This window comes from Perissodus microlepis, chromosome 23, assembly GCF_051167445.1.
Source record: "Perissodus microlepis isolate ML-2025 ecotype Zambia chromosome 23, ASM5116744v1, whole genome shotgun sequence".
In the NCBI taxonomy this organism is placed as follows: Eukaryota; Metazoa; Chordata; class Actinopteri; order Cichliformes; family Cichlidae; genus Perissodus; species Perissodus microlepis.
In genome coordinates this window covers 40,502,874-40,525,812 of record NC_140482.1, presented here as the reverse complement: position 1 = coordinate 40,525,812, position 22,939 = coordinate 40,502,874, and the positions used below count along the sequence as shown (strand labels likewise).

At 40.0% G+C, this 22,939-nt stretch overlaps 2 protein-coding genes across 3 annotated transcripts; one reads left to right on the top strand and one right to left on the bottom strand.

Annotated features, from left to right (window-relative positions):
• Nucleotides 1-144: 144 nt before the first annotated feature.
• On the bottom strand, nt 145-12,630 carry elovl1b (ELOVL fatty acid elongase 1b). 2 transcript variants are annotated; one of them, XM_084921889.1, is made up of 8 exons: nt 12,500-12,630; nt 2,353-2,453; nt 2,079-2,269; nt 1,802-1,882; nt 1,640-1,696; nt 1,441-1,546; nt 1,083-1,219; nt 145-991 (listed from the first exon to the last, which is right to left on the bottom strand). In XM_084921889.1, the coding sequence occupies exons 2-8, from the start codon at nt 2,420-2,422 to the stop codon at nt 659-661; spliced, it is 975 nt and encodes a 324-aa protein (XP_084778015.1). In that variant the 5' UTR covers nt 2,423-2,453; nt 12,500-12,630; the 3' UTR covers nt 145-658. The 2 variants fall into 2 exon arrangements, with proteins under 2 accessions (XP_084778015.1, XP_084778014.1); XM_084921888.1 differs by lacking the exon at nt 12,500-12,630 and adding an exon at nt 5,306-5,612.
• Nucleotides 12,631-16,063: 3,433 nt separating this feature from the next.
• mob3c (MOB kinase activator 3C) lies at nt 16,064-22,855 on the top strand. The gene is made up of 4 exons (XM_084921712.1): nt 16,064-16,374; nt 18,372-18,996; nt 19,829-20,031; nt 22,407-22,855. Exons 2-4 carry the CDS (start codon nt 18,579-18,581, stop codon nt 22,434-22,436), a joined length of 651 nt encoding a protein of 216 aa, XP_084777838.1. The 5' UTR covers nt 16,064-16,374; nt 18,372-18,578; the 3' UTR covers nt 22,437-22,855.
• Nucleotides 22,856-22,939: the final 84 nt, after the last annotated feature.

Below are 22,939 nucleotides of genomic sequence, written 5' to 3'. Positions count from 1 at the left end.
AAGCACATGCAGTCAATGCAAATACTTTTGCTGCAACAGCAAGATGTTGGAGCCCAAAGATCTGCTAAGTGAAATCAAGTTACATATACAATAAACTGTTGTCAGAGTTTGGGAAAAAAAAAAAAAAAAAAAAGTCAACGCTGATCATTTAAAATGGAATTTATTTGCATATTAATTAAATACAAAGTAACAAATTTTAGAAAGTCTAAAGTATAGCAATACAATTAGTTTCTTTTTTTTTTTTGTAAAACTATTTACAAAAAGCATCTTCAAGTTTGATAGAAACTGTACAGTCATCTGTCCACAGTGTGTCAGGAGGACATGGGGGTCAAATAAGAAGTGAAGACAAGTGTGGTGAAAGGCCACCAGAGTGATACTGAACTAGGAGGTTGTTTGCAACATCAGTGAAGACAACGTGGGTCAAAACATCTTCTCTTCATACATTGTGTTCCATAGATGGTTCACCAATGCAAAGAAACTAACAAACCAAACAACCAAATTTGGGACCCCACCTGTGGAAGTCACTGACCACATCATCCTCCCACATTTTACATAGAAAACTAAAAACAGAAAAAGAAAGGAACAAATTATTTGGAATCTGTAGTAGTTTTATCAGGTTTACAGGGCCATACATCTTGGGCTTTTCCTTCCAGACTTCCTAGGCCTTCTTCATCTTACCCATGTAAGAGCTGCCATTCTCGTGGTGGACCGAGCCATTGGTAACCCCGTGTGATACACCATTGGTAGTACTGTTTTTCACACTGTTGCCATTCTCACAGTATTTGCTATTTGTGTGCACAGCTGTGCCGTTCTGACACTGTTTCGGCAATCGCTTGCCCTTAATGTAAGCCTGGAACCAGAAGTTGGAGAACAGAACAAAGAAGAAGGTACCATACATCCAGATGAGGTGGAGGATCACAGGGAACTGGTAATCACAGCTGCTCATGAAGTAATACTGGGTAGCATGGAGAGATACCAGCACAAACTGGATCTATTGAGAAGAAAAATGAGAAATTAGCCAAATACACAATAAAAATGTGCTCTACTGGTAAGACCACTGAGTCAGTATAGGCTATACGTACCAACTGAATTGCAGTCATGTATTTCTTCCACCACAAAAATTTCTGGAAGCGAGGTCCAGCAGCAGAAAGGCCATAGTAGAAATACATAACAACGTGGACGGAAGAGTTTACCATGGCATGGAAAGATCCCATTCCACCTGAAGTGATAACCACAAACATCACACCGAATTCCCTTGGTTAATCATTTTCATATCGATAGTCAGGTCATCTGCACAAAGCTTCTTGAAAGGCTTTAAAAAGACCATCTTATCTTCAAGATTGGTATGCAGGATGAGCTAACTACATAACACTTCCGCAATGCTCCCCCTCCCCCCTCCCTTCTCCATTAACCATTGACAACTTAAGGTTATGTACTTACCTGGAGCATACGCAACTCCCCACCACCAGGTCCAGGGCATGAAGGAATGGTGGAAGATGTGTAAGAAGGTAATCTGGCCATGCTTTTTCCTCAACACAAAGAAGATCTAACAGAGGGGATTCTGGTCAGAACACCGTTTACTAAAACTGAACATTAAGGCACATTTTATAAACCATGGCATCAGAATATGTGAACTTACTGTGTCCATCAGCTCAATAATCTTGGAGAACCAGAACAGCCACGCCACTTGGACCATCTAACAATGAGAGACTTTAGTTTGTGACTCAGTGGAATGAAAGTCAGTTTTTATATTCATTGTCTTTAATAATAGTAATTGTTATATAGAGTTAGGGCGACGTACTCGTAGTGCTTGAGGACTGTTAGAGGTATCAATTGCATCACATCTCCAAGTATACGTTGTGGCCCACCCAGACATCAAAAACTGCAAATAAAAACACAAGTTTATCAGGACTTTATCTTTGCTGAGGGCATTGATCCTTACAGATGCAGGTTCAACCAAATGAATATATCCAACAATATCCATTGAGGAAAGCAGTCTTGAATAAATGATGAAATGCTAACAATGTGCATTAACTTTATTCTTTTAATATTTTAAATGCTAGATAACAGATTCTTACTTCATATACGATGAATATTGACAAGGCCACAAGCAAGAAGTTGTAAACTATCATAGGCTCCTTGAGCTGGAAAGGTTTGCGATTGGCCATTAAGCGAGGTCCGAGGTACAGTACAAAGAACAGGTAGCCCAGCAGTATTGTCGTCATGGTTATGGGACTCTGCATCAGAGGATAATCTGTGATCCGTGGATCTAGAGCGGGAAAGGGGAAATATATTTTAGACAAACAAACACAAGTCTGTATTTTCTCAGTGTTTAAAAAAGACTAAACCTACCAAGTCCCGACAGAAGGAAATCATAGATATCCTTGGCATGTGAGCCCATCTCCTGAATCTCCTGAAGCATATTGGCTCTTGTATTGTTATGACCCAATTATCTGCAAACAAATACACAAAAAGCTCATTGTTAGTTTTAGCTGAAAGGAAAACACTGCAACAATCCTTCCAGAGCTCCATGAGAATATCCCAAGGGCTGAAATTTGACTCAAAGCAGAACAGCATTTGTTTTAAACAGTGTCAAACACAAAGGTTTAAGGTCAAACCTGTCATGCCGGGATCATTTTTCCTGTTCAAACAGAACCCTGAACAGATAATTTTTAATCAGTTACATTTCTAGAGAAATTAAAACATGCAAAATAATTTTCTAAAGAAAAAATACAACCCCCCCCCCCTCCCTCCACGTCTTGCCGGTGTCCTCAGGGAGGCGCATTCTTACATTTCCTGATTCAGCAGGTCTGAAACGCAGTTACTGGAGCAGAGTAGCTCATCCCTCACCAAACAAACACTCCCAACAGAAATTCCCAAGATGCTTTGCCCTGGTTCGAACCACTCATCAGACATGGCCTGATATCTGAGAGGAGGTGCTACAAGGAACTGAGGGCATCCCTCATCCCACACTGAGGCTGGCTGTTTGTGTACAAGAGTCAGGCCATGAGTTAAGGCACAATACTGCCTCCACCAATAAACCCAGCAGTTTAAGTTCCTGGTCACTGAACCCATTAAACTGACGACTGCTCCTTCTTGTGACATGGCAGTTTTATAGAGACCACTAAAAGCAGTCGGCACACAAGAAAACTGCTCTGCTTTCGAAACTGGACATTTTCTGTTGTTTAAAGCAGATTTCAAATGTAAACTACAAAACATATTTATACGCAGGGTGCGGTCAGCGCAAGCCACACTGGACCCAGAGGATCAATTGTTTGATACGAGTCTACAATGCTCTTTCACTGCCAAAAAGTACAGCCCTCCTAAAGTCAATACAATTAAAAGCTAATAATTTAAGCCTGTGGAATGAAGGTCAGGTGACCCGAGCTCACACGGGTGCCTAGAGGGGCAAGGAAAAAGAAAAGTACATGTGGATTCAGGTTATGCATTTTGTGAACAATGAGCTAGATCGATTTGATAGGCAGGAAATCCATTTTTTTAAAGAAAAGTTCGAAATCAGATTGGGGAATTTGTGCAAAAGTCACTTTCTCTTCTGTTTTTCCCCCCAAATGGGATTTCAGTCAGAAACCAAGTCGCAGTGAAAACAGAAGAGAAAGTGACTGTTGCACAATCCAAAAGTCAAATGCATTTCAAACAGTTTGTGATAAACTTTACTTTTAATATTGCTTGAAATATTAAAGTTAAAAATAATTGAAGCATCACAGGATTAGCGTCTTGTGTCAAACTCATTCTCCTTCCTCATCGCTTTGTACACACTACATTCAAGAAATTGTTAACCTAAGCACTGTGTCAACACCACTGTTTTTATAGTTGTCCTTCTTGTTAAGCTTCCAAATTTACTGCAGCATTCCAGACCACTTCTTGTGACAGCCACATCGCTTCCTTCCGACAACATTGTGAAACCAAAGAGCTGTTTATTTGTGACATGAAAATTCCTGCGTCGAGTATGACAATCAGTGTATTTCAGACGCCTCTTACACAAAGCTTTTTTTTGAATTGACGGATGAGGCCTTTGGTCAGGCACCTTACATTTCAACAAGAGTATCATCATGTCTGTTGTGCAGAGTCTTGTTCTGAGGGAAAATGCTGAAAAGTTAAATTGATCACATTATGGTTTAGCAAGTGATGCTTTTCATAAAAATATAATAATAATAATAATAATAATAATAATAATAATAATAATAATACTACAGCATCACCACTGTTAAAAAAAGTGCAGGTTTAAGGAAATCCCACCACAACAAGATGAAAGTAATCCAAAAAAATCCCATTTTCAAATATGAACAGGCAACATGTGACTGCCTAGAAAGGGTACTTAGAATAAATCTGACTGTGCAAGTCAGAAGGATAGTCTTGTGATTCATGACAAAACAACCAAGAATGAATATTTTTGTGTTCTCAGAACAGGATGAAAGTAGAAGGTCAAAGAAAAATGCCCCCCCGCCCATTTCTCCATGAGAGAAACTAGAATTATTACCACCAATAATGTTTGTCTAACAGCAGTCAGTTTGCCTCACCTGGATAATAAAGTATAATTTATTGCACCCAGTTATCAATTAACCGACACATGACGCCACCCAACTGTCCACCAGTTAAACATCAGCATCACCACAGGATTTGGACTAGCAGTACACTGAAGCCCGACCAGTCGCCACTTTTCATCTCTTATCAGTAATTCCACAGGTCAACACCAACTTCCTCTTATAGTTGAGAGGGGTCCAGAAAAAAAAAAAAAAGTTAGATTCCAATGATGTAATGCAAGCTGGCATGTGGCCATTGAAGGCCCTTTCTACTTTGAATAAAAGTAAAAAGTCATTAAAAGCTTTTTAGAATTCCAATTTACACTTTGAGTGAAGTCCTAAAAGACCAGTCCCACTACAACCACCTATTCATTACTAAATGACCTTGACTTAAATGGTGTGGCTGGTTCGCAGCAGAGATACAGTGAAAAAGGAGGGGAAACATTTTCTTAAGAGAGCCATGTCAATGAATCATAGGGATGGAAAAAGGGAGCTCACGAGTTAAGAGTTAATGATGAACAAACTGGAGCAGCAGAGATGATGGAAAAAAAAAATTCAGGAGATGGGGGAGGGGGAGCAAACCAGGAACCCATTTGTTAAGCATACAGTCAATTATCTTATAACAACAGTGACAAAAAGCAGCCTGACCGAAAGGAACCAAAACCTTTGAGTAAAGAAGCTTAAAACAACCTTGAACTGCTCGAAGTGTCGACAGACTCCACACACAAGTTAGTTCACCTTTGACGTAACATTGAGCAACTTACCCTTGTTGAGACAAAAAATTTCCACTTAAAAAGCCGAAGTGGACTCTTCTTGCACAGCACGATAAAGCCTAAGTGTAAAGTACAAGGGCAGACAGCAGCAGCAGAGAAGTGACAGAAAGAGATGGGATTGAGAAAGTAAACTGACAAAGTGTGACTGGTACAGCAGTCTTCCAAAACTCCACCCTCCCTGACTCATACAGTGGATGAATAACTAGTTCACACAAGGAGAGGGAGGGAAAGAGGCTGAGCCTGAAAGAGAGCGAGCGAGGGAAGAGAGTGGCTGCTCTGTGTAACCCAGAGAGAGAGAGAGAGAACTACTGAGGTGAGAGATTACCCCCATTTAAATCCCACACTACCTTGATGTATGTATTCTGTGACCGCCCCCAGGTTTCACCAAGGTGCCGTCAAAACCCACCCACCCGCCCACCCCCTCCTTACTTTGCTCTCCTTGTCACACCCTTCACTCACTTGAAACACCAGAAACCCTACTCTGGAGTCACCCTGTACGGCTCCTCTCAGGGGTGGGCTGATAATATTATTCACAGGAGCGGGCGAGAAATCAGTAGAGACTCTGTTATCATGAAGGGAGCCATTGTTACGCCTTTACTGGTCCTCGGCCTGGCCAACACCCATAAAGCAAAACTAGCCTCCATTTCTTCTCCTGCACTGCTGGACAATCCACGGCATGAGTAAAATGCCTCAATAAGGCATACTAGCCTCCTCCTATAGTTTCTGTGTTTGTTCTGTATTGTCCAACTGGAAATACAGCTTCATTAGGTACACATGCAAGTCCAGTTTAAAAGGAAAAATCCAAGAAGCCTCTCCTGGTAGCCTCATGGAAAAAGAGAAAAAAGGTGTTGGATAAATTTAAACTACAAGGCAAGATAAGAGGGCTATAAAGATGTTTTCTCAGGGTTGGCTAGCAAAGCAAAAGGCAGATGAAATTAATTGCCGCAATGGGAAGAAATGACTCATACGGCAATGCTTAAAATTCTTTGGTGTTGTGAAAGGAGGTTTTGCTTTCCAGTAGGAAATTTCTTATCCTGATCCCACTGCCACACCCAGCCATGCTGAAGGAGAAACAAAAAATGTGTAGTACGAGTTACACCACCTGCTTTTGCACATAACACCTTTGGCGTCCAAGGAGTTTTTGGCCTTTTCCAAAGACCAAGACTGTGATTGATTCATTAAAAAAAAGAAGAAAAAGAGTTTAAGTATTATAAATGCAATTTAATCTTATTACATGGTCAAAAAAATGAAAGGAAAACACATCTAACATCTATAAGATAAGACACACTCATTTGTCCCTTAAAGGCACGTCTAGAGCTTCCAGGAAAAACCCGGTTATGGATCATTTCAGCCTTGGCAACACAGATTTTGTACACGCTAAAGTTCAATAGGACAGAAACACTGGGATCTAATAAACATTAGTTGTAAGTAACAAAAAGTGGGTTTGAGTTTTTTTCTTTAAGGTGTTCTAGTCAAAACTACAAGCAATCATTATTTTTAAAAATGAAAGAAAAAAAAAGTTGTTTCTAAAATTCCACACATTTATTATCAGTCTACTAGACAGCTTTGCATCACTAGCACACACCCACACTAAACTTTGTTTAAAGAGGCCGATAAGTAAAGGACACACAGAAACAAGAGCCCATAAAATGCCTGTAGCACTGATAAAAATAGTGGCTTTGACAGATAATAGTTGAACTTGGCCATTCAGCTCAAGCCAGCTGCAAGCATGACACAAATGAGCTTATAGTGGAAAAGGCCCCATTTAGTGAGACAGTATCCGACCGAGCCAGCTTTGCCTGTTGTTCTGGCCGTGGGGGCAACACGGGGGAGTGGACGTAGCACTCCAGTGCATTTCAGCCCTTCCTCCAAATACCAAAACATGCCTGACAACAAAAACGAGATCAGCTGCAGTTTGAAAGGGCTTTGTCAGCACCTCAAATATGATAGTCATGCTCCTCAGTGAAACCAGTAACCCTTTTTGTTCCCATTGAACAAAATACAGAATATGACAGAAGCGGAAGTGCCACAAACGGTGGTTTACAAGATCAGCCACTTTACTCCCGTACTGATAAACTTGACACAGAACAGTTTTGATGTTTATCTCACTTCCACTCAGACCATTATCTGCATATGACTGACAGATAAATATTCAGTGTATTTTGGTTTGATCTAAGGGAAAGTAAAAGCAACATCTTGATAAAACCTGTATTTTTATTTTTAAAATCAAAACTTGCTTGACAGACGTCAGACGCTTCAGATGTCAAACTGCGTGAAAACCTTCCAAGTACAAGCATGTACATGCTTTCAGACACATAAGCTGGTAATATTCCACACATCATAGGTTGTGTTAACCTCAGTGTCAGACACACACCAAAAGCCCATTTTACACTTGAAAGGTGTACACCTTCAACTGTTGACACTGATGCAAAGTTTGTATTTACCAATAGCTCAGAATTAAACTGTAGAATCTCAGTAGATTGAGATGTAAAGAGCACAGTGAGCAAACTGTGTGCTGCAAATGTTTTAAGCAGGAAGCACAAGTCTCCCAGAATTTCCACTAGAATGTCACAAAGTGGTGTGACAAATCAGGCTCTCCCGCCAGGGTAAAAATAACTGGTCAAATTACATAAAGCAAAAACTTCCATTACTCTATAGAGTGTATGAACTTCACCTCTGAAGGCATGCTACTGGCAATTTTTAGACAATTGTTTCACACAAACTGCATTCCTGAGAGTCTGCAGTCTCGCCCCAGGTAGAAAGTCCTAAAGGCAGCAACATCAAAAACCTGACAGCACACTGACTGGCTACATAAGTCAGCTAAATGAACGTGAACCTCACGTGGCAAAACGCCGGCACACATTCCAGTCAAGCCAGCTGGATGACAGACGCCAGAGAAAACAAAAAAGGTATTAGTAGTATGTTCATGTCCTCAGGGACAGAACTGTCACCTGGGACCACAATCTTCAGGCCGACTGCATTCTATACAACTTTGTCTGAAGTTGATAACTGTAATCATGGCTGTATAAGCTGGTTTCATTCAATCAAACCCCAACTTGCTTTGCAGCTTCGTCATCCTGACACACTGTGAGAGCACATGTACCTTTTGGACAGGTATGTGCTCTCACATACTTGCAAAAAACGAGACGACCGTTTAGGGGCAGCGAGGCTGAGAAAGTGTGCGAATGTGAAAGTATCTGGATGAACACCTGAGTGCACGTGTCAAATTTAAAAACTTGTCGTAGTGTATATTACATTACAGTAATGCTATTGAAAGAATGCTCAGCAATTATGTAAATATTTAGGTTTTTTCCCTGCATGCTTAAGTTAATCATTTTGTTTTTATTTTCCTAAGATGTGGTCTAAGAATTTTACTCTTATATAAGCCTAATGTAAAAAAATATATTATGAATATACTCCCCCACCAACAGACTCTGAAGATTCAACCTATAGAGCGAGGCATCTTTAAGGAACAAAAACCTCAGCATTTACTCTACAGGCTTTGATTGCTGGCAAAAATACACAGACTGCTGACATAATACAAATTGCATAATCTGGTTTTATTCTGGATTAAATATCCTTTGTCTAAAGAACCTTTGTCATGAACTTGTGTGATATTGGAACAGTGACTAGTCAAAATCCTCAGATTTGAATGCAGATTAGCATATTATCAAGCAGCCATAGCAGATTTTACGTATGATGAGACTGAAAACATGTGCTTTAGTCTCACCAAGTGACAACCAAATGCTGAAGTTGTAGAAACCACTACTCCCCGGTACAGGAATGTTGCTGAACTTGTCTCAGGACTGGCATGTTCACGCCACCCCTCCTCAATTGTATTTGGGTGTGTATGGTATTGGGGGGTGGGGTGGGGGGTGGGGGGGCTGCATCTCCCCTACCTGCCGGCTGGACGTTCAACACTGCTCCCATTCTCTTAAAGCACCTCCCTCCTTCCTTCTGTCAGAGTACAGGTCTCAGATTTCTGAAACTTTCCATAGCTGATAGTCCACTGCACCTCTGCAAACCCACCTGACTTCATGGTGAGTGAGTGAGAGAGAAATGGGGGGGAGGGGTAACCAAAAAACAAAAACAAAACAACCCCAAAAGAAAAAAAACAAAACAAAAAAAAACCAACCCCACTGCACTTTAGCACGTACAGGAAGCATGAAGTAAATTTGCATGGTGCCATCATTTAATCTGTGGTCATGCATAAAGGAATTATTTGGAAAAAAAAAAAAATTCTTTAAAAACATTAACAAGCAAAGCTGGAGGATGCATATGAGTTTGATTTTCTTAGGACTGAGACTTTAAACCAGACATTAGAGCCATTAGTAATATGAAAAGTTGGGCGTGTTTCCTCATTCAGCTATTATAACACAGGAACTTGACTCTTCAGATTAGTAATAAGCCATCTAAACAATTTAAGAGACAAAGCCAAACGTGAGCACACTGTAATGTCTGCAATAATCCCTCATTAAAAACAGAAGTGAATATGCAAGTCAGTTTACAGTTACAGTTAACTCAGACTTGATATTGAAACATACAAGAACCAACAGACTTAAAAACTCCTTTGTCCCACACGCCATCAAACTGTTTAACTCCTCTCTGGAGGGGAAACAGGAGGACAAAGGAGGGGGGACAACTAAGCTGTAGAGCCTCTTCACTTCACTGTGCAATACTTTTTGTTAATAGTCAACGGTGCAATAGACTTCAATACTTGAAATGTGCAATTCCCTTGTATTCTTATTCCTATTTATCCCTGTTGTATATTTTATTTATATATGTCTCTCTCTCTGTGTGTGTGTGTGTGTGTGTGTGTGTGTGTGTGTGTGTGTGTGTGTATATATATATATTTGTGCTCACGTTCTGTAACTTCTGTCGGTGCTGTGCTATTGGAAACCGAATTTCCCAGAGGAACCCACCCAAGGGATTAATAAAGTTTTATGTTATATGTTGAGACTAGGCAAGACTTTAACATGACTGGAATGAGACTTGGTGTCTGTCTGGATACCTGTGGAACTGCTATAACAAGAACGTAGGCTTGCACGCATCTAAATGCCTAATACACACACACAAAAAAAAAAAAATCTTAAGGGCAACACCCCCCCCCCCACAAAAAAAAGGGTTCAAGCATTACAAATCAGTCTGTCAGTTTTTAATTTACAGTATTTTTATCATTTGACCTTTGGCACACATTTCTATAAAACGATACAAGCCACCGTAACGAAACATGCTGGTCAAAACACAGAACCAGTCATAGCATACTGGAGGACATAAAACCAGTACTTTACTTCCTCTTCTTGGAATTGAAGAATTTAAAGCTTGTTTTAGAACAAGTTGGTCCATAAATAGAGACTATGAAGACATTTGTCTAAATAAGTAGGAGTTCAGAGAGTTTCTGGAAAACATTTAAAGAGCCAATAGAAGCCTTAAGTTAACTGACAGCAGTCAGATCTGCCAAGTTCACACACAGAGTTTAAAAAAAAAAAAAAAAAAAAATCATGTCAGGGCAGATCATAAAAATGTCAGTGAACTAACCCAGTTGGGGAAACAACCTTAAAATCCTGCTTCCCCATTTAAAAAAAAAAAAAAAAAAAAAACCCACACCAAAAAAAAAAAAAAAAAAAAAAAAAAACAGGTTTTAACATGAGGTGAAGTAAAATGACACATCCCCCACCTCACATGCTCGCTGATGAACAGGAGACGCATGTGAGGTGCGCTTGCACCACCACCACACTCGGCACTGCTGGATAGAAGCATTGTCAGAAACACACTGTTTAAAAAGACCCAGTGTCATTTCTACTGGTTGAAGATTATATTTAAACTACCCACGGCCATCGGAGAAGGTGTTGACAAGGTGAAGTGATAAGAGTATGATGCTGAACTGTTAACAGCCACAGCACTGCTGTAGTGTTTACATTGCTATCAGAGATATGGCTGGGCTGGTTGACCTTGAGGTCTTTTGTCTAAGTCACACAATTGTTTGTTGACATTGTAAACATTTGTCGTAACTTTCAGTTAGTAGCCCATAATCTATCTTGGCACACAATTTGGAAACCATCAAAGGCTACTTTCACAGGGACATAACTAGGTGGAGGGGGGAGGGGGGCATTTAAACACTTTCATGAACTAATCAAAACTGTACAAAGCTTAAATTGTTTAACCAAACTACTTCTTGCATCAGTGTAATCTCTCCAGCTAACCAGTGGAAAATTGTGGCAATTCAAATAATGCAGAGGCTGTAGAGACTGTGGGCAATCAAATGCATAGCAATGCCATTAAATATCTTGCATGGCATCCCTTTCTCCTATAGTCAGACTTTCCATACATTAAATGCACTTATGGATGTTAACATTACACAATAATAAGTTACACTAATTAAAAATACATGCACACGCCTACTCTTTTTCAGTCACATGTTACATAACAGATGTGATGTTTGATGTAGTTCTCCGCCTCGCCACTATAAGAGATCACACAGCATTTAGTGGAGAATCTAAATTTTGCTAGTGGTGTGAAAGTTGTTTTTAGTTGTTGTTGTTTTGCCCCTTCATATATGCAACAACTTGACTTTGTAACCATGTTTCACCTGACAGATTAGCTAAAGGCGAGTATGTTTCTGAGCTGGAGGAAGCTGAGTGTGCGCTTAGCGTTAACCGTTAGAAACCGTTGTGACATTTGACCAGCAGGTAAACTATATTTCACTTCTCGCGGAAGCACATTTGGAGCTTGCAGTATGCACATTAATATGCTGTCTTTATTGCCTCCCTTTAGATGCATGACAGCTACAAAATGGCAAATGACATCAAAACCCTTCAAAGTGCAGAACAACAATAGGTGCACAGGCGATACAATTAGTCCAGTCAACACCGGATATCTGGTTAGGGGGTAACGCCTAACTTTGAGGGTTTTTGTTTTTTTCTTAAAAAAAAAAAAAAAAGATTATATACACAAAAACTCTAGTTTGTTTTTTTTACTTTACTGTAGGCGTAAGAAAAAAGAGCCTTTAAAGACAAACAACAAAAGAAAGCTTTGAATTTGACATTGTTTAAATTGACATCTGGCCCCCTCCCCCCTCCCTCCCCTGAGGGAGGAAAAAAAACTGCAGCACCTTAAAGTAACTCACTGAGTCAACATTTAACTCACTGTTAAACAGTCTGACAACAATGTCCAAAAGCTACTCACTTTTACTGAAGTAAACCTGTGGAGTCTGTCGAATGAATGCTGGAGAAAAGACGCAAAGCGTGGCTTTAGTTAGCGGTGCTTCCTCTTCCTCTCGGCTTAAATCTTCCTCCTGACCCAACCCTTTGATGGAGGCGGAAAAAGGTGGAGTCATCTCTACACTGGCGTGAGTCAGTCGCTTAATATGGACGTAATCATCTCAGTGTATCAAATGTCATTTCGTCTCCATTCCGCGGTCACTCACATTCATCATTCATTGTAACAGTTTGTAATGTAAATTCTGTACAGTTTAGAGCTCATTTTCTGCTCTTTGTAACTACTACTGGTTACAAAAAAACGACTGACACACAGAAATGACTTTGAGTTTGGTTCCTCTCATATGTGAATAAAAGTATGCAGAGTACAGGTAAGTTGCCATATCTTTAGAGAAAAACTAAAATACAATTCATAAGCTACTCAAATAATCACACCAAAAGCAGTCCGTGCGTATATAATAATTACACATATATAGTAGGCCCGAAACACAGTTCAGCAACCCGGCTGTGCCTTTTATTGCTTTAACAGTGTTTACTTTTTTTCGAAGTGTACTGCAGGATATAACATGTGGCACAACACGCTGGTGTTCTTATTCAACAAAACATGATGGAAAGAAGCCATAAAAGTCGGCTTGTCTGTCAAACAAGTAGAAGCAACATGTTTTACATAAACACACGTGTTGCATTCCTCATGCCAGACATGTGTCAGTTTATGCAACACACTACGATTTTTATATTTATTTTATTTGTTTGTTTTTTCAGTTGAGTTGGTTCTATTTGCCCAAAGCTGTCACACACTCCAGGCCTTTCAAAGTAAAAACAGTAGATGCATTCAAATCTTCTGGGCTGCAGAGTCCTGGTGGTGAGATTTAACTATAATGACCATTGTGGAAGATCTGTAGGCTTCCAGCCAAGCCATGACACCACATATCAGACATGTGCTCTACTTGTGGTGTAATGAATAACCTGCAAATGTAGTAGGCTCACCACCTTGCCTAAAGCTGTAGTCACAAACTGATGACCTTTGTTCTTACTGGGGTCCATACAAGCCAACATTACATCATCATATAAAACATCATAAAGCAAATTATGTAATGAATTGAAGAAATTGAGTAAAGCGCAAGAAAACATTATAAATAAACAACAATGAAACTAATGTTATGGTCATAACCATAACTATAACATTTATGTGTGCGTGTGTTAATTTAGGATTGTTTATTTATTTATTTTAATTCATCCTTTATTTAATCGGAAAGTCACTTAAGATTAAAATCTCTTTTTTAAGGTGAATGTGGCCAAGAAGGGACACCATTACAAAACAGTCAGCAGTTGGAAACATAGAAATACAGTATAAGAGACATAAACATAAACAGAGTTTATACAGTTCTGAAGGATTTGAAAAGGTCTTCTTGACCCTGCAGGTTAGTAATCCAAAACAGTGAAAACCCATGTTTGAGAATAATATTGTAAAATGTATAACCTCTGCTTGAATGTACAGTTTAATTTGAGACAATACTTTTCACTTTTGAGCTCCAGAACAACTGAGTACAAATACTGCTGTTGAAACTGGATTAATATTAACCACAAACTTAGAGCATGTAGGTTTATCCAGCAATAGTTCAAGATACATAACACCAACAGCTGTACTAAACTGTAACTCTATGAAATTGTGCGTTTTATACATTTAAGGCATTTATTTTTGCTTTATTTTTTTAAAAGTTAAATGTTTTTCATCATATGCATGTGAAAAAAATGTTCTTTTTTGTTTTGTTTTAAAGAAAATCTACCTGCTACATTCAAGGAGTGGAAAAATATATGGTGCTTAAGGTGGTGGGTTTTTAAGAGAATAATAGCAGAGTATTACACTAATTGATGGTATGAGGCAGGTGAGGAAATGCCCGACTGGTTCAACTTCCTCATCTGTCACATATCTGGATGATGACAGTCACTCTGACATGGAAAACTAGAGCATAGGGCAAGGAATAATCATAAATGCACACCTGCGTGATTCATCCATTCTTTTCTGTGTATGTCACGGAAAAAATATGAATAACATTGTAAACAATCATTACATCGGAATCTATTTCAACTTAAGGGAAGGATATAAATTTCAGAGTTTGAATTATTTCTCTTTAACGTTCTGCTTTATTATTTATTTATATTGATGAATATATTTTTTGAATAACTCAGATAAATGAGTTGTTCGAATGCTTTTGGTCATTTGACACACAATGATCAGTTGAAAAAGTAAACTATAATAATGTAAATGTAATAAGCATACACTGATTATTCAAATGTGCCAGAAAGTTCCTGATTCTTTTATACACGGACATTTCTTTTCACAATATTGGAAACAATGCTAACCATTACACAGATTCAGTTATTGGAGCAGCTTAACATTTTATAGTTAATCTTCAAACCTAGAAAATGAACCAAGACCAACTTACACAATAATTCAATAATTACTTAAGCAGTTCAGTCTATTTGTGTTTTGTACTTTCTTTATGAATGTTACAGTAAACTTATGTTTTATTTTAGTGACTTTATATTTTATTGTTAAATGTATGGCATCAAAAAACCACCACCAACAAAAACAATCTGACCTGTCAGTTCTTTTTAATCACTGACATGTAATCATGATTTAGCTATTTAAAAAGATAATCAGCTGCTCATCAGTAAATAGGGAATTTCCCTTGCTGATAACTGATGATAGCTCTGACTAGCCTCTCGTTATCTCCATCCACACGCCATCATTACAGTCATGCTGACCTCAGGTGGTTATGTTGGAGTACTGCAATTTAGATCTACCTTCCTCCACTCCCGACCCACCATAAAGTTTTGACTGTATTGTCAAATAGACATATCAATATGTTTTCACATATATATGGATTCATATGTATGTACAGACACACAAACATATACATTATTATCAGCTGGGAGGGAACAATTTCACAAAAAGTATAGACAGCTTCTTCATGCATGGTGTAGACTTTAGTATCACCATTTTTCCGCAAGACAAACAGAGCAGCTATCACAAAAAAAGGTAACCTTCTAAGGTCACAAGGAATTTGACTGTTAAAGTCACACGTGGCTTGTTTGTTCATGATTTGAACACAGAGCTTTTTTAGTCGTTTAAAGAGAAATTGTGTTTTTCAAAGAGCAGTTTTTCCATGTAGGGAACGTACTGAATTCCAAAGCAACTTCTTTAAAAGGCAAAGAATTTAAATAATATGTTATTGAGACTTCATAAAAAATAGCCAGGCATCATGGTCGTGGACTGCCAGGCATCCAGAAATGTTTGTGGGATTATTCTTTTCCTTGTGTCCTATAAGTGGCTCAAGAGAAGGGATGTTTTCTCAGGACCTTTACCAGAGGGCTGGGCTTTGGTTGGATAAGAGGGTTGGCTGCTTTGCCTGCAGAACGACAAGAAAGAAAAAAAATGGAAAAGAGGGAGGGCAGAGTCAGTGTTCGGGGAAGGCCTTTTTCAGCCCTTCTTCTCTTTCACTTTATAGGTCCTCCAAACACCCACCCACATACTGACACACACACACAGATAGCAGAACCTACTAGACAAAGTCAGGAAGTGACATCACCTACAGGAAGAGAAGGCAAATATTTTTTTTTCTTTTAGTGTGTTGTCTGTTTTCCTGAGGGAAGTTGGAGCCCCTTAAGACCGTTAGCAACTAGCAGAGAGAAAATTCAGAGGACCTAGAGGGGGCAGAGTCACTGAAGCAGGCTTTCACAGGGAGTTTAGAATCAAAGGATCCAGACACTCGAATCCTCCCTGAACTTCCCACAACTCTCCACCACATTCCAAACACTCCGCTGCAGGATTTCGGCCAGGTACAGTGCACAGAGATTTTCCATTCTGTAATGTCTTGTTTTGCTTTCCCACTGACAATTTGTTTCTTGTTGTTGCTGCACCACGAAATGAAAGAGTTTCAAGAAATTGCAGTGTCTGATGGAAAATTGGTAGAAAAAGAAGAAAACAAAGCATGCATGCCACATTACATGCTCTAACATGCTTCAGTGTGACTGCTCAGGCAAGTAGGGACAGAAATTGGTCAACAGTCACTTCCTCCTTCATACTGTCACTTTATGTATAAATCATAACTGTTTTCGTATCCCAAAGATGTCTGAGCTGAATCTTTAACTGAACCAGTGTCTCTCAGAGTTTAGGAGTGAATGAAGCTCTGTCTAACTCTCGTTTGTTATGGACATATTCAGAGCTATCGACTGACCACGTATTCAAGTTCCCCCAGTGGTGAGTTTTGAACTGAGATCAGGCAAACTATGAAAGCTAGTGGAAAGAGCCAATGGATATGATCACATCTGTTTTCATTTTTAGCCATTGCCTTTTCCTCAGATTAAGACAGCAGGGACCCCAGTCCTCCAAAAGCTTTACAAACATGTGAGAGGCCTGTGGGTTGTGATTTTTGAGGTTATTTTGTCAATAGAAAGATAACAACACCCATATCAATATCACGTGTTGGGAGTGCAGACTGGCATGAAGTGACAGAAACATCTGCTAATTCAAGTCACCAGAGCCTCAGTTACAACCGTGGGAAATTCTGAATACGGCAGTTAACCCTCTCCAGGCAGACAGTAAAGTAAACAGTTAAGAACTAACAACCTGATTACCCCACATACATATTTTATGAGTTTTTTTTACTCAGAAGTACCACTGCAGGACTTGGTTGTGCATTAGCAACAAAAAACATAATTTGGGCCTGAGAGGGTTAACAATGGGACTCAGGACTCAATGCGGCTGCAGTATCATGTGTTGCAATCACAGCTGCTTTAATCTAGGTGTCAGATCTCTGGACATTCTTCCCACATCCTTCAAACGGTGAATAGAAATGTACAATTCAATTCGGTTTTGCCACGCTAACACGTTTAAAAAACATATTTGAGACTATAAAATGTAACCGTCCATCTTCTTGTTTTAAAATAAATCCTCCAAGTTAATATTTGTGTCCTTGGGCAAGACACTTCACCCGTTGCCTGCTGGTGGTGGTCAGAGGGCCCGGTGGCGCCAGTGTCCGGCAGCCTCGCCTCTGTCAGTGCGCCCCAGGGTGGCTGTGGCTACAATGTAGCTGCCATCACCAGTGTGTGAATGTGTGTGTGAATGGGTGGATGACTGGATGTGTAAAGTGCTTTGGGGTCCTTAGGGACTAGTAAAGCACTATACAAATACAGGCCATTTACCATTTACCATATTATATCAAATAAAATGCGCAATCATTACTGCTTCATTACCATGACATTCAAAACCTGTGAGGTCATGCTCCCAATACAAGCAAATCACCAGACAGATGGACAATAGTTTTGCACAAAAAATATCCATAAACTCTTAATTTAATTTCATATCCACTTTCTCAAGGAAGAATGGGCAGTTTTCTATCCATATTTAGTGTGTGTGTCCCCCCCCCCCCCAATTAAAGTCGTAGTTCTGCCTTTAAGAGCATTAAAACTATTTCACTCAGGACATTTTCTCTCACAGTCCTCTTGAGGACAGTTTAATCTTTAGTGGATCACAGCATACCATTTTCCCAGTTGTGCCCGACTCAATTGGCCTGACTTTTGGTACAGCAGACTGAAAATGTTGCTATTTTTACTGGTAGCTGCAACTGAAAACTTTGCTTTAAGGTCATTTGGGTCACAAAGAGCAGCTGTGACTAAAAAAACCTTTTAGCTGGTCTTCTTTAGGAAAATGTAGTTTTTTTTTGTTTTTTTTACTTTATGGTAGCTATAACAATTGTTGTAATTAAATATTGCATGAATTGTTTTATCTTTTATGTTTTATTCACCCCAAAACATGCCTGTTATTGTCTTCACAGTGTCACCGTGCCAAATGAAAACAAGAGCTCCTTGCAGTCTCTACACGACAGACGCTAACCACCTGTGACCTCCACCTGTGACCATTCCAAGAGCTGAAATCAGACTGGTTCCCCTCTCCCAGGAAGGCTACACGTTCTCATACTCCAACCTAATTATTTTTCACCGTTGCGCACTCTCCCCTTATCTCAGGGGAAATAACTGAGTCAATGGCATTGTGTCTTGGTCAAGTGTTTAGCAAAGACAAAACATTTAGGCCAAAGAAGCGCTTTGAGCCCGGTACGCAGCGGTTTGAACTGTACAAGAAGGCCCAGGCTTCGCTCAAATCTGGCTTGGACCTGAGGAAAGTAGTTCAGCTCCCAGAAGGCGAGAACCTCAATGACTGGATTGCTGTTCACGTGGTGGATTTCTTTAACAGAATTAACCTAATCTATGGCACAGTGAGCGAGTACTGCAGCGAGCGCACGTGCCCTATCATGTCTGGGGGACTGAGATATGAGTACAGATGGCAGGACGGTAAAGACTACAAGAGACCCACCAAGCTGCCTGCTCTCAAGTACATGAATCTGCTGATGGACTGGATAGAGTCACTGATCAATAATGAGGAAATCTTCCCCACAAGAGTAGGTGTGTGTGAGGAGTTTACAAATGAAACCATCAGACTGCTCTTGAGTGCGTAAGCTAATACATGACTGAGTGCTGGCTGCAGAGATTTTATACTAAAGTGTCAGCATGGAGTGCAGAGGTGGTCTCCTTCATTAAGCTCACGAATGCAATGATTGAGTTCAAGGAGAGGTTAATTAGACAATAAAATGTTGACATTTAGAGGGGGTTGTTGACAAGGTGATCATAGTGTTAAATTAGAGGTGAGAACTTCATGCGTCACAGCAGCGTGAGCTCAGAGCCTCTCTGTGGCGCAGTGGTTAGCACTGACATTCTGGGACTTCTCTTTTCTTATGTCAAGCCTAGACATGCTAGTCAGGTATGATGAAAACATTTCCCACGAGTGTGAATGGGTTTTGGTTGTGTGTTAGTGCTTGACAACTCCTTCAGGGTGTTTCTGTCCCTCCCTTTGCTCAGTTATCACAATCCTCCATGGACCTGAGGGAGAATAAGACAGCAATGCTGTCTTCGCTGCACCTTTGCTTAGAAATTAAATACGAATAATTAGATTGTTCTTCACACGGCCTTTTCAGCTCTTCAGCACAAAACACAGATATTTTTTATTAAGTGTTTTGGGATTGAAACACAAACTACTCAATAGATTATTTAGGAAATTCGGTAGATTAATAGCCCTCTTGTAGATAAGCATGATTAATGATGCTTTTTAAATCTGCATACATGGTAAATCCATTTACAATTGAGTCCTACAGTTTCCTTTATCAAATCTATTATTTTATTAAACCAGCTTCTGAATAGAAGTCCTTTTATATCTTATTGTTTTCCTTCTTCATCCTAGGAGTACCTTTCCCCAAGAACTTCCAGCAGGTGTGCAAGAAGATCCTGAGCCGTCTCTTCCGGGTGTTTGTGCACGTTTACATCCATCACTTTGACAGCATCTGCAGTATGGGTGCAGAGGCCCACATCAATACCTGCTACAAACACTATTATTATTTCATCTCAGAGTTCAACCTCATTGATCACTCTGAGCTGGAGCCTCTGGTGAGACATCAGATGTATGAGTGTGAAGTGAGGATGCATATGAAAAAGGATCAGATGGAGGTTTTGTAACGGAGGAACTGTCAGTCTAGCAGAGAATATCTACCATCTTGCCAGCTTTATCCCAGCTGTGTGAATGTTTGATGTGCTTATTGTTCATCTTTGAGTAGGTGTGTTTTCCAGTTTAGCGTACATACAGTGGCTTGCAAAAGTATTCGGCCCCCTTGAAATTTTCCACATTTTGTCACATTACAGCCTCAAACATGAATCAATTTTATTGGAATTCCACGTGAAAGACCAACACAAAGTGGTGCACACGAGAGAAGTGGAACGAAAATCATACATGATTCCAAAGATTTTTTACAAATAAATAACTGCAAAGTGGGGTGTGCGTAATTATTCAGCCCCCTAAGTCAATACTTTGTAGAACCACCTTTTGCTGCAGTTACAGCTGCCAGTCTTTTAGGGTCTGTCTCTACCAGCTTTGCACATCTACAGACTGAAATCTTTGCCCATTCTTCTTTGCAAAACAGCTCCAGCTCGGTCAGATTAGATGGACAGCGTTTGTGAACAGCAGTTTTCAGATCTTGCCACAGATTCTCGATTGGATTTAGACACCAGACAGGTCAGGGATAAAGTTATTGAGAAATTTAAAGCAGGCTTAGGCTACAAAAAGATTTCCCAAGCCTTGAACATCCCACGGAGCACTGTTCAAGCGATCATTCAGAAATGGAAGGAGTTTGGCACAACTGTAAACCTACCAAGACAAGGCCGTCCACCTAAAGTCACAGGCCGAACAAGGAGAGCGCTGATCAGAAATGCAGCCAAGAGGCCCATGGTGACTCTGGACGAGCTGCAGAGATCTACAGCTCAGGTGGGGGAATCTGTCCATAGGACAACTATTAGTCGTGCACTGCACAAAGTTGGCCTTTATGGAAGAGTGGCAAGAAGAAAGCCATTGTTAACAGAAAACCATAAGAAGTCCCATTTGCAGTTTGCCACAAGCCATGTGGGGACACAGCAAACATGTGGAAGAAGCTGCTCTGGTCAGATGAGACCAACATGGAACTTTTTGGCTAAAATGCAAAACGCTGCACATCACTCTGAACACACCATCCCCACTGTCAAATATGGTGGTGGCAGCATCATGCTCTGGGGGTGCTTCTCTTCAGCAGGGACAGGGAAGCTGGTCAGAGTTGATGGGAAGATGGATGGAGCCAAATACAGGACAGTCTTGGAAGAAAACCTCTTGGAGTCTGCAAAAGACTTGAGACTGGGGCGGAGGTTCACCTTCCAGCAGGACAACGACCCTAAACATAAAGCCAGGGCAACAATGGGATGGTTTAAAACAAAACATATCCATGTGTTAGAATGGCCCAGTCAAAGTCCAGATCTAAATCCAATCGAGAATCTGTGGCAAGATCTGAAAACTGCTGTTCACAAACGCTGTCCATCTAATCTGACTGAGCTGGAGCTGTTTCAAAGAAGAATGGGCAAAGATTTCAGTCTGTAGATGTGCAAAGCTGGTAGAGACAGACCCTAAAAGACTGGCAGCTGTAACTGCAGCAAAAGGTGGTTCTACAAAGTATTGACTCAGGGGGCTGAATAATTACACACACCCCACTTTGCAGTTATTTATTTGTAAAAAATGTTTGGAATCATGTATGATTTTCGTTCCACTTCTCACGTGTGCACCACTTTGTGTTGGTCTTTCATGTGGAATTCCAATAAAATTGATTCACGTTTGAGGCTGTAATGTGACAAAATGTGGGAAAGTTCAAGGGGGCCGAATACTTTTGCAAGCCACTGTACATAGAAGGCACCGACAATAAAATCACTCAGTCTGAAGCTCATAGTGTTCTCACTAAGATAATATATTCCGTATGACACACAAATTTAATTAGTTTTCACTCAGTTTTCCATCATGAACAAAATGTATCCAGGAAATGGCTAGGTCTGATGAGAAAAGACTCATAAGAGAATCTGCTGACTTTGGATAGTCATGTGATTAAAGATTGTCCTTGTTGCTGTTTTCCAACTAAGGAGCCTCTATCGCATGTGAGCTGATGGGGAATGGTGTTCCAAGTGTCAATAAAATGCTGCAGTTATCATCATTACCTCGCTTGAGCTGCATAATTCCCCTGCAATGTGAAAACAGGGACAAGACATTAATGTCAACACGCTGCATAAAAGATAAATCTTTTGAATAGACCTCGTTTTATTGCCCCACCTCTTGTGCCCCAGGAAATTATGTTTGTTTTTAGTCTTCAAGGAGCAACTGCTTTCTTTCTCAGAATCATGACGGTGTAAATATTCATTTTCTCAAACAACATATTAGACTCTATCTATTAACATCTCCTCTTTTTCTTTTCCTGCAGAAAGAGATGACAGAGAAGATATGCAATTAGACAAAGCCACATGGACAAAGGAGTTTACATTATGACGTTATCTGAGCCCCTTGAGAAAACTTCCGCATCAAAACACTCCAGACAGAGAACTGCTTTGTGTACACTTGTATGAGTGGTTTCCAAGCATATGACATGGCCCATAAACTCAGTAGACTTCTGCAGATGGTGGCAAAGTTCCTTTACAGAACTTTCCACTTCACATTCATTATGGTGCTGTGAGTTTCCTCATTATTCTGTGTTGTTTTATACACTGCATCTCCTGTACTCTGTCTTTCCTCTTGTGCATGTATATGTTTTATCTTCGTGTAAGTTTTGATGCATTGTTTGTTTTCTCGTTGACCAGAGTTTGTATTTTGTACGATGTGTTTTCACTGTTTAAAATCTGATTTAAGGGCATAAAAGTTCTTCCCATCAGCCAATCGAGGTCTGCTTTCATTTTCGCAGCCGGTTGGAAAAAGAAAAACACAACAACAACAGATATAGCATACTTATTATCACTGCTC

What these genes read in the sequence shown, in the direction of transcription:
- elovl1b (XM_084921889.1), bottom strand. Translation starts at nt 2,422, where the DNA reads ATGCTTCAGGAGATTCAGGAGATGGGCTCACATGCCAAGGATATCTAT. An exon ending in TTATTGAGCTGATGGACACA is followed by an intron (nt 1,547 to 1,639) that starts GTAAGTTCACAT and finishes CCCCTCTGTTAG; the next exon opens with ATCTTCTTTGTGTTGAGGAA. An exon ending in GGGAGTTGCGTATGCTCCAG is followed by an intron (nt 1,220 to 1,440) that starts GTAAGTACATAA and finishes TTATCACTTCAG; the next exon opens with GTGGAATGGGATCTTTCCAT.
- mob3c (XM_084921712.1), top strand. Translation starts at nt 18,579, where the DNA reads ATGGCATTGTGTCTTGGTCAAGTGTTTAGCAAAGACAAAACATTTAGG. An exon ending in AATCTTCCCCACAAGAGTAG is followed by an intron (nt 18,997 to 19,828) that starts GTGTGTGTGAGG and finishes TCTTCATCCTAG; the next exon opens with GAGTACCTTTCCCCAAGAAC. An exon ending in ACTCTGAGCTGGAGCCTCTG is followed by an intron (nt 20,032 to 22,406) that starts GTGAGACATCAG and finishes CTTTTCCTGCAG; the next exon opens with AAAGAGATGACAGAGAAGAT.